Source organism: Misgurnus anguillicaudatus, chromosome 3 (assembly GCF_027580225.2).
Source record: "Misgurnus anguillicaudatus chromosome 3, ASM2758022v2, whole genome shotgun sequence".
In the NCBI taxonomy this organism is placed as follows: domain Eukaryota; kingdom Metazoa; phylum Chordata; class Actinopteri; order Cypriniformes; family Cobitidae; genus Misgurnus; species Misgurnus anguillicaudatus.
The window spans coordinates 8,108,299-8,120,379 of NC_073339.2; the positions used below are offsets into that span (position 1 = coordinate 8,108,299).

At 35.8% G+C, this 12,081-nt stretch overlaps 1 protein-coding gene across 13 annotated transcripts in view; it reads right to left on the reverse strand.

The window, feature by feature from the left end:
- Positions 1–262: 262 nt before the first annotated feature.
- nfixa (nuclear factor I/Xa) overlaps positions 263–12,081 on the reverse strand; it is a 118,731-nt gene continuing 106,912 nt past the window's right edge. For 9 of the 13 annotated variants that reach the window (XR_012365374.1, XR_012365373.1, XM_073860700.1 and 6 more), the window contains 2 exons: positions 8,688–8,765; positions 263–6,547 (listed from right to left, as the gene is read on the reverse strand). Coding sequence is in view for 9 of the 13 variants with exons in the window: in XM_073860700.1 (XP_073716801.1) it covers positions 6,533–6,547; positions 8,688–8,765 (93 nt within the window). In the remaining 4 variants the exon portion in view is untranslated. The remainder of the gene's footprint in view (positions 6,548–8,687; positions 8,766–12,081) is intronic. The other 4 variants (XM_073860691.1, XM_073860706.1, XM_073860702.1 and 1 more) reach the window with 1 other exon arrangement.

Consider the following 12,081-nt stretch of genomic DNA (forward strand, 5'->3'; position numbering starts at 1 on the left):
CAGGTTTTAGCAGACTTTTAGGAAACTTTTAAACATGGTTCACTTTGTTAAAATCACCTATCAAGTTATACAAAAGAAGCAGACAGAAAATTTTGTTAATGATTTGATTTTATACACTAAAAAAAAAAAATCTGTGGACACCGTGGGCCTGCTAATCGGTAGTTTTTAATATTATTCTCTACTGCCTGAAATGATCTTCTGGGACCAATAAAGTCTTACTGGTGAATTCTCACCCTAAAATAAACCAAATCATGCATAAACGTTGTACAGTCAAGAACATCATTTATTCAATCAGGTGCTGCTCTTTACAAACTTTTTATAATGGAAAAGATTCTGTAAATAACACATGCATTACGCCAAGGGCTCTGGGGCAGAGAGCACTGGATCGGGACGCCTCTCGTTTACAAAACATTTGGTGGGATGTGTTGGAAGGTGTACAGCTTGTGAATCTCTAAACCCATACCAAATACCAGTAAAAGGATCTAGACGTGCAGTGAATTGTAATTAATAACACTGATTCTGGTTCTGGGTAACATAAAAACCACAGCAGTCTCTTGTAAAAGAGAAAAATGAGCCAATTAGACAGCAGACGACTCCGGGCCGGATCCACACCGGAGCTGGCGACTTCATCGTGGATCCGGCGCGCATCCGGCCCATTCTGCTGAATTGTCTCTAAAGGCCAATTTTAAAGGGCATCGCTTAAACATTAAAGTAACCATAGTCATTAAACTTAAGGTAAAAACAAAATAGGTGTAGTTATTAATAAATAATATTTGATAAAAAAGTTTAATCTGAACCTCTTTATCCACATAAATTGTGGTTAAGCGACTTGCATAGGGGCAATTTCATTTAGCATCTGGTATGTAAATCATCTTCTTTATTCGACTTGCAACCTTTTGTTCAAGGCAGCAGTGGTTAATATTAGTGCATTTTGTCTCTAATATAAGGTGCATTTAGCAAATAATCCGTTAGTATGAAACAACCACTGAAAGGTGGCGTTCAAAAAAAAAAGAAATGTCAAGACCCAAAATAAATAAAAGAGCTGCTCTGCGTCGTTTAGGGTCCAGTGCTCCCCACCTACGGCCAAACCCCTGATGCCAAAAGAAAATCTCGTACCCCTTCCCAACACACCCCACTCTCCATCGCCCGCTGAGTAAAAACTGCTCATCGCTGACCTTGGATCAGCATTAGCAGAGCAGTTTCTACTCAGAGCCCACGGCTTTTGCTTGAAGAGAGAGAGAGAGACGTGTGATATAAACATGTGAAGCATACAGACAGGTATATAACATTAGAGTTTACAACATCTTGCTCGAGAGAAGAACAGGTTCAACATTTTTTTTTTCAAAAGTAGGAAAGGAGAAAGATAGAGCTAGACATCTACAGTGCCAAGAAAGTGATACTAAGACAGATACGGAAAAAAGGGGACTCAATTTTTTTCCTTTTTTCAAACTTTTTTTCCCATCGTTGTACAATAAGAACAAAATCACATCGTAGGACTATTTACTGTGTATACGGCTCGAGATGGGTCGGGTGTTCTCATTTACAAGATGCGGTATCTGTGAACAAAAGGCACTTTGAATGGGACAACCTTTAAATACTCAACTATTAAACTACAGCACAAACACTATGGGAGCTCATTTACATACAGGAAGTGTTTCCGTGACGATAAGGGATTTTCCGACGGTTCTGCCCGCCACGTGTGAATATCCTAAACTATGTAAACATCTAACAAAAACCTACTCACATGAACACATTTTAACACAATTTTTTTTTTAGCTAAACGTATCCGAGATTTGGAGCGAACATTTGGGATTTTTCGCCTTAAATGCGTCAAAATGTAGCTATTTCTGCTGAATTTGTCTGACGTCGGTATATACGGGCAAACGCAGGGGCGTTGTTTTATTTTAAAGGTTGTAGTAAAATGCCTTTTGTCAGAAGAACCAATATAAAAATTTGAACCCCCCTCAGTAAATACAAAAGAGAAGAAAAGAGAAAGATTGGTTAACGTGTCTCAAAGGAAACAGTCGTTCTGGTGTGATATTATTCGAGTAACAGAAGCACCAGCGATACATATTTGCGTTTGACATTTTGTAAAATTGTTCCTTCAGCCTGCCCACCCGCCCCAAAAATATTTTCAAAACAAAAGCTTACAAACAAAACGTTAAAAAAAAGATAAACGAAAAGTACAAACTTCCCCAACGCTTGCAGAGATTGGGATTCTTTTGTGGCCCTCGTGTTTAGAGTCCAGGAGCTCGCAGACTTCAACCTTTTTCATTTTCACTCGTTTCGCTTTCTTAAAAATCTCAGACAAATATAGATATCTACCCAACACATTGCACATGGCTCAGTCCACAACGTTTTTAAAGAAAATGTTTCTTAAAAAAAGGTGTACTTTTTTGTATTTGATCTATAACACACCTGATATGATGCCGTAAGTTCTGGAAAGACGATTTCGTGTTCTATTAATAAAAAGGACATTTTGTGATGACATCACTGACAGGTGATAGGTCAAAAAATAACTAGACTGCCATTGAGCTAATGTCACAGCGGCAGAACTATACATATGTCCATATATATATATACACACACAGTATGAGTACAATATGATCTGGATAACATAAATCTATAAATATGTTTGCAGATGTTCATACTGTATGTTGTTTCTTGCTAAGCTCATGTTGTACATCTATTCTGTAGCTTATACATGAAGTGAAGACCCTGAATTGCATGTAAAGGGGACACGAGGCACTTTGATTGTGTTTCAAGTGGATGGTAAAATATCGCCAGCCAATCAGAGTCCCTGACGTGTGATTGACAGCCAGGCAGTCCAGTTATTTAGTGAAGTCAGTGGTTTGGAGAGCGAAACATTTTCTCGATTTTATTTCATTCGTGTCAACAGGGAATACATCGGGAAGTCTGAAATCATGTTTGGAGAAGTTGAGTTTAAAGGTTTCCCTTTGTCCTTTAATAATGTGTCTTAGTGCAATGTTGTGTATACGTTTCTTATTTATGCTGGTGGGCTTACTTAAAAATTGCAGCCGTTGGTGGTCGATTGTCGGGTGAACTAGGCTGTACTGGTGTGGTGAAAAATAGATGAAAAGTGATGTTTAATGACAAGAATAAACTGCAATAGATGGAGAGTGTGATCGGTCGGAAGGGTACAGCACTGTCGACATAAAATCTGGTTCATGAAGAAAAGACTGGATTGTCTATTAGTTAAAGGAGAATTTAGTGATATGTTCGAACTTGATCCTGTTACTCTACAAACAAAAAACTTCGGAAAGCACAATTCCAAGAGAGTCCGATCTGAAGGAGTCGGAATCAAGGTGTGAAAACCAAAAGCGCACAAAAACCAGAAAACAAACAACGCTAGAGTGAGTGAATGAATCTCACAGATGCATGTTCATGTCACATTTCACCCCAAAATAAAAAATAATTTAATTTTCAACCTGATTTCACAAGAATTTGTACGTATTTTAAGAGTTGGCTAATTTGTATGAATTTGTACAAAGTGAATCGTACAGAAAAGTGCGATTATCATAAAAAAAATTAATGAAACATCACCCCTTACCCTGCCTCTAACCCCAACTTGACAGGGGCAAACAAAAACGTACGAAAGTGGTCGTACGAATTATCCACTTCATAAAATACGTACGAATTGCTATGAGATTGCGTTGAATGTTAAGGAACATAAAGATTCTTTGCATTGTGATATTATTTTAGTACCGTTAAGGTAAAAATATGGTCAATTTTTTACGCATACAGTGTGCGTGACGCAATTTTCGCCATCAGAAGATTGCGGGTGTACTGTATGCGCATCGCTGGACTTTTGAAACCTTGCGCATGTGCGTACAAGTGAATGTTGTATGTAGCCCAGGAGAAGTATTGCATTTTGTTGCAATGCGCATGCGTTGAACGTTTGCGTACACGTACGAGGCAATTAAACGATGCTGTGTGGTCGACTGTGCGCGTACGTTTAAAACTCCGGGCTTTAAAGTACATTTCCACCTAAAATTTTCATGATCATAATGTGTCTGGACATTTTCGTTTTTTTTTACAATTCTATTCTTAATGTTGATTCTATAAAATGATTTAATTGGATGTAATATGGTGTAAAATTACTGTAATACATCTCATCTTAAATGATTTTTTGTTGAACTCCCCGCCATTGACAAGTTAACTCGTCAATTAAGAGAAAACGCTTCCCTGCCAAAGACAAGTTTTTCCGGCAATCCGTATTTCTGCTATTATCCACCAGGTGGCTTACTCAACTTATAAAACCTGGAAGTATCCCCTTAGGGCAAACAGTTCAAACTCCGTGTATGTTTTGAGGATCGCTCTGAATCTGATCTCTATTAAAAGTCCTTTACAAAAATGGAATTATCTCAGATTTTTGCTCAAAATTAGGTATTTTTTAAGAAACCTACCCATATTTGAGAGGTGATAAAAAAGAGAACACATAAAGGTAGGATGAAAGTTTTTTAAAGCATGTTTATATATTTAAAGGTGCAGTGTGTAAATTTTAGCGGCATCTAGTGGTGAGGTTGCGAATTGCAACCAATGGCTCAAGTCCACTGCTCACCCCTTACTTTTAAAACGCTTAGACAAGCTACGGTAGCCGCCACCAGAAAAACAAGTCATCGTCGGAGACAATCAAGTAAAAAAAGTTTGTCCGTAAAGGGCTTCTGTAGAAACATGGCGGCACAAAATGGCGACTTCCACGTAATGGGACCATCGTGTATGTAGATAATAACGTCTCATTCTAAGGTAATAAAAACATAACGGTTCATTATAAAAAGGTCCTTATACACCCCTGATAATATAGTTATGTATATTATTTTGCATTTCTTTCAAGATATCTTCCTAAAAATAACACACTGCACCTTTAAAGAAGAACATTTTCTGGAAGGCATTAAACTTTTGTGAAAATCATAAAAAATGCTGCCACTGGCTGGCAACTTTTCAAAAACACTGGCGGGGAAAGAGTTTTATTATTTCCGAAAACTCAATCATTTTCTTTTTTAACAATTTTACACGTATTAATTTGGCAGATGCTTTTATCTAAATTAACTTTTAAGATGTATATTTTTTCAGAAAGTATGTCCCCCCCTAACGCTCTACCAATTGAGCTACAGGAATACTGTACGAACACAACGGAAATCGTAAGTGAGAAGAGAATATGTTGTCATTAAAATATCACAATGCAAAAACATTTTAAATGGACCTAAACCAAAAATTAATTTTCTTTATGACAAATCTAGTTTTATTTTAATCTGGGGTGAAATAAAACCTAACATGACAGGACTTGTGAGTTTCAACCAAAAATGTACGGCAAAACCAAACCTACGGCAAAAACAGAAGAAGATGCCCTTGTGTGCAGGGCCTATACTGTATATGTGGATGCACAAGCGCTCAGATTGAATAATGTGCTTAAGCCCTCATTGGTTCATAAATACAGGCCTTTCATAAACACTAATAATGAAATTATTATCCAAATAGTCCAAAACTGGACATTAAGTCCATCACTTGTGCTCGACCCTTCCCATTCACAGCATTTTCTGCATCTGTATTACCGTCTTGCTTTCCTAAACTATAAACATCAGACATTTTCATGACAAGCAAAACTGTGATAATGCGGCTTGCTTTTGATGAATAAACCATCAATAAGGTTGTACTCCATTTTTTTTAAAGTTCATTTTTGATGTTGTTGAAAAGCAAGACACAAATCCAGATGAAGAAAATGTTGTTTATCAGTGTTACTGTTATAAGACCAGCAGCCAGGTTCGATGTCTCTCATGTGTGCTGTCATGAATGTGTGCTTGCATGTTTAAGCCATGAAGAGACTGTGTGTGTGTAGTCAGTCTGGTTATCAAAGCGAAGCGTTAACCTCAGGAACAGGTCATTGATCATATCAATAGTGCATATGTTTACGTGAATTGCACATGGTTAGTGTTGCATGTCATTTAATGTGCAGTCTATTGCTTGTCAACAAGAAACGGAGAGGATGCTGAGCCCACGCTGCACTGGAAGGCGTCGCCAATATCAGCAAATCCAGACTGGAAGGGTTGGGGTTAGCCAATCAGAAGGGTCCTGTTAAGTCCTGCCTATCCAATCACAGGCGTGACCCCGGGCGTTTACATATCAATAAAGTCCATGATTAACATATCCAGGTTACATTTCATGTCACCTTCAATAATTTCAGTTGAATGTGTCTTTCCAGATTAGTTTGCACAGGGTTTTCTCACCATGGGTCATATGGGTGGTGAATGTAAGGGGGTTTGTCAACGCATTGTTTGCTCTGGCATCATCAATGAAAGTCGTTCATTCGGATGGTCTCTTCCGTCGGGTCATCCGTCGTCAATGCTGAAGTCTTCGAAATCCTCGTTCTGGAGTTTTCGGGAATTGAGTATCTGCGCATGTGTTTGTGTGCGAGACGTCTGAGGGGCGTGTGAGAAACTTCCGTACTTAGCTTTGTGACTCCTTTTCCAGTTTTCATTGGGGATTTTGTGTTTGTGTTTCACGAAAAGTCTTGTCAAAGGAACCATGACTGTAAGACAGAAAATTAATGTTGCATTAGCAAAACAACAAAAACATCTGAAAGAAACAGTTCAATAAAAACTATTTTATTATTATTTTAGAAAAAATGGGAGAAAACAGCTTTTTTGTGATTTCTACAGAAAATGTACCTACTTAAAAGACCCCTAACCTAGGTTTTTTCAGCAATATAAAAATAGTCTCTGGTATCCCCAGAATGTGTCTGTAAAGTTTTAGCTCAAAATACACCTCAGATCTTTCATTATACGATGTTGAACATGGCTTTTTGTGGCTGCAATGAAAACGCGCTGTTTTTGTTTGTGCTTCTTTAAATGCAAAGAAAGCTTTGTTCCACTCCCCGTATGCAAAGTAGGTATTAGAGAGCTTACACATGGACTACATCAAAATATGTGTCTGTGGCAGAAGATTGAACTACGCGCTCATAAGGCAGAGTCTGTGAGCGGTCATGGTTGGGGCGTAATCAATGTGACATCACATTGATAGGGGATCCCCAACAGCATGTTTTGTGTGACTGTTGCGGTTTAAAGAATATTACACAAAGAAGAATAGATGGATTTGTATATTAACAGAAAGATCATGCACTGTAAAAAAAATGATAGTTCAACTTAAAAAAGTGAAAAGTTATATGCACTGTAAAGTATATTTTTATGTTACTTTAACTTAACAAATGATATAAGTTATGTCAGCTTATTACAAGTCAAAACTTAATATAGTAGGTTGAATTGACTTGCAAAACCAAGTTGTTTTAACTTTATGTTGCAAAGGTTTTTTTTTACAGTGGTTGCCTTAAACATTTTGAGTTGATTTTATTTAAAAATATAAATTGACAGCATTTTTATACATTTTTTTAGTTAACTTAAAATTTTGAGTTAGTTTGACTTAAAAATATAAATTGACAGTATTTTTATAAATTTAAGTTAACTTAAAATTTTGAGTTAATTCTATTTAAAAATATAAATTGACAGCATTTTTAGTTAACTTGAATTTTGAGTTAGTTCGACTTAAAAATATAAATTGACAGTATTTTTATACATTTTTAGTTAACTTAAAATTTTGAGTTAATTCTATTTAAAAATATAAATTGACAGCATTTTTATACATTTTTTAGTTAACTTAAAATTTTGAGTTAATTCTATTTAAAAATATAAATTGACATCAGTTTTATAAATTTTTTAGTTAACTTGAATTTTGAGTTAGTTCGACTTAAAAATATAAATTGACAGTATTTTTATACATTTTTAGTTGACTTAAAATTTTGAGTAAATTCTATTTAAAAATATAAATTGACAGTATTTTTATACATTTTTTAGTTAACTTAAAAATTTGAGTTAATTTGACAGCCAGGTCACTGTAAAATAACTGCAGCATAAGGTTAAAACTACTTGGTTTTGCAAGTGAATTGAAAGTAACATAAAAATATATGTTGATTTCACCAAAATGCTGCATTTTACAGTGTACGTATTTAAGTTGAACCAACAAATCTTGTTTACAGTGTGCCAAAGATTAAAGTCAAGTGTGAAATCAAACTTTGATGCTCTTTATCTCATCATCAAATTATGAGACTTTATAGCCTTGATTTCACAGACAGGATCAAATTTATTCACCTCATGTTGTTTAAAACTGGTAAGATTTTAGTTTATCTAAGAAACACAAGACAAGATGTTATGCAAAATGTTGGTCTCACAAAAAACTGTCATGTGACTACGACTTATTTCATTCTAATTTAATTATATTATCAGTCGTCTTTTGTGTTTAATGGAAAAATAAAGTCATATGTATAAAACGACATGATGCTAAATAATAAAATTCATTCATAGATGAACGTTTCTCTTAAAGTTACAATAAAATTTCTGTGGGTTTTTATCAGACTTCAGTAGTAACATTGAGACAGTTCTCAGAGTATCCACTAGAGTTCAGTGTTAAACACTCAATACAACTACAGACCAGCAGCTTTAAACTCAGCGAGGTCATTTTTCCCTGCTGGGTTTGGATAAAATTTCTAAAAGTTGTGCTTTCATGTTATCCGAGGAGCACAGGAGGATCTGAGAAGTTTCAAGATGTTTTGGCTTACTTCAATCTGAACTTTCTAAAATGTTTGTATCGCGTTCCCTTGCAGTCTCTCTTTCTCTTACGTTTGCTTTCTTGCTGTCCCTTGCTAGTTCTTTCTCACCGTAATCCCTGCCAGTAGTGTCCATCCATTTTCTTAAGTTCCCTCCTGTTGAAGTTCATGTTCAACTGCCTATGACATCATGTCTGGTTTCTGAGGGCAACCAGACAGTCGGGACGTGACTCTGACTCTCTCTCTCTCTCTCGCTCTCTCTCCCTCTCTCCTGTGTTAGACTTTCTCTAAAAAAATCTATTTGACTCTTTCACTGATAATAAACATACATTTGCATAAATTCTCTATTTTTCCATGCCCATGTTGATTAGAACATTAAAAACTTGAAAAGTGTTAAATTAAGGTAAATATAGATCTGCAAGTTAAAACTGTTTTCAACAAATAAACTCAATCAATCCTCGATCTGTCACAGCATGTCCATCTGCAGTATGTATGGGCATGCAGGGTCCACATTGAACATTTGGAAACACAAGTGAAAACTGTTTTTTGGCAAATAATAAATATACACCAGTTGGCAGATAACAATTTCTCACGACTTTTCCATTTACTTTTTAACAATTTTGCAAATGTTATTAATAATATGAGACATAGGAAAAAATGTCAAAGCATACTAATTTGCCAAAAATAATGCATAAATTAGGGCTGTCAAAATTAACACTTTAATAACACGTTAACGTAAATTCATTTTAACAAAATTTTATTAGCGTGCGATTAACGCAACACGTAACTTTGGTTTGACCCTATACTGTAAAAAAAAGTTCAAACAACTTGGTTTTGCAATTCAACCTACTATTTTAACTTTTGGTTTAAAACGTATAAATTCAAGTTGAAATTGTTTAACTTAATTTTTTAAGTTACAAAAATGCTGCGAATGTAGGCCTAGCACGTTGTTGGATAAATTGAGACACATCCTTAAGTAGCTTGCACACCAAAGTGTTTCGAATGAAAGCACAGCGTTTTTCAAAAAAGGCAGCAAAAGCTGGCAGTCGGTGTCCATCTGGCATTTTCAGCCGCGTTTAAAAGCTTTGGTGTGCACATGCCCTTAGACAGTACATAGTCATCAGACATCTAAAGTTATCTTTATTTGTACGTTTTATGAAAGGTTAACCGTCCTAAATACTTCACGAATTCAAATGATGCGTGTCCATCAACTTGCGCGTATGAGATATTGGTTTTGGTTTTAAAACATGCACGAATTAAAAAATAAAGTGCAGGATTTACTTGATGTTAAATAAAATAGTTATTAAGAGAGATAAAGGTTGGGACCTTAGCTGAGCATTAAGAGTTTAAAATAAAAGAGCATTAAGTTGCATTTAATCACAAGTTAACTCAAGAAAATCATGCGATTAATACAAATATGAATATAAATAGCATAAATACATGAAATGATTAATTCACCTGCCATTTGGAAGTGTGGCAAAAGTTTTGTACACTTTGTGCGTGTAAACATGTGCATCTGATAATTAGAAAATGATGTGAAGTCACATCTTTCAATTATTCACTTACTTACATTCATCGTAAGTCTGATGAATCATACAACATTTGGTTTTGGATCGAGATGTGACATTAAACTCAACGAAGAGGAGGAAACAATTGTTTCCATGTGTCTGCTTCTCATTGGAAGCGCTTGTGGTTTTCATAGCTGGTGCGAGTGGGACGCGGGCCACAAAACCCATTTGAAACGAGCAGCGTGTCCCTCAGCAAACCCCCAGAAAGCCGCTGACTGCTACCAACCACACGCACTTCACAAAGCTCAGTGCCACCGATCAAAAACAGCTGACTGATTGATAGTATGATTCCAACCGCTGTGATTTTAACAAAACTGGGTTATTTTCAACGTAGCGTTGGCATATCACATCTTTGGCATGTGGTAACTACCACAGATAATCATTTTAACTCCCATAGTGAGTAAAAACAAACACCAGTGACCCTGGACCACAAAACCAGTTATAAGGGTTATAAGATTTATGCATCACGTGAAAGCTGAATAAATAAGATTTCCATTGATGTGTAGTTTGTTATGATATCAAAATCGTTTATGATAAAAGAGACCCTCACGTTCACAAAATACACGCAAGACACTCCCTTAACAGTAAACTCTAATTACACATGAGATTATGCGAGTATCTGGCAAACGCAAGCGTCTCCTCTATAACAAACCCTTTAGACGCATCTGCAGCAAGCACTTATTCTGACAAGACAAGTGATGCACACATGATTTCTTAAAGCGCAGAACACATATTTTGAAATTACAAACCACACACATGACGGGCTACATACATGTTGTGACGAACTTCGCATCGAGTGACCTCGAAAAAAGTCACCGGCCGGATACAACTATTTGATAATCTGGAATCTAAGAGAAATATTGAGAAAATTGCCTTCAAAGTTGCCCAAAAGAAGTCCTTCGCAACTGCATTTACTCACAAAAATAAGTTTTGATATATTTACTTAATATCCTGATGACTTTTGGCATAAAAAAATCAATAATTTTGACCCATGCAATGTATTTTTGGCTATTGCTCCAAATATAGCTGTTTGACCTACGACTGGTTTTGTGGTCCAGTGTCACATATATGTAGGAGGAAAGCTGGCTAATTGTATAATTGGAGGTACATATGGTGTCCAAGGTCATCATTTTTCTGCTTTTTATTAAATATTTGAAGAGTTTCGTTGCAAAACGAGATAAATCAATTTTTTTACATTTTTGTCAAAACATGTTTATTATTATGTTATGATGTTATTATTTTGTTTTATGGTGCTACTTAGCTGTATTTTTTAAGTTATGAAGGTTTAAATTAAAACAAACCAGCTGCAGTTGCATTGATATTAATTGGAATGCACAACCAAAAAACAAGATTTCTGAACAATTAAAAAAACGGTGGTTATCTCGTTTTGCAACGAAACTCTTCATTTATATTTTTAATTATTAAAATAATTTGGTACTCATTGTCATGGATCACAAGATGTTACAGCCTATAACAATATAATATTCTGCTGAAAATTATGATTTCCTGTTGTCCAAATTAGTTAAGCCCAGAGTATAGTCTGTTTTTTACATGTACTTGAATGTATGCACATGGTCGAACACAAGGTCTTGTAAAGTATAGTTTATTTGACTCCTATGTGTACCAGTGATGCACGGGTCAATGTATAAACAACCCGCACCCGACCGCAAAAAAATTAAATAAATATTGTACCCGATCCGCTCCCTGGCCCGCATTTTTTAAAAGTAGTAATTGTTTTAAATAGTTCATTGGCATCTTTATTTCCGACGACCCGAACGCGACTGAATATCATTAAAATATTTTTGGATGACTCGTAACGGCGGGTAACCGCTCATTTCGGGTCAACCCGCGCATCAATGATGTGTATGTAGACGTTCGACGCATGCACATTGCGACAAA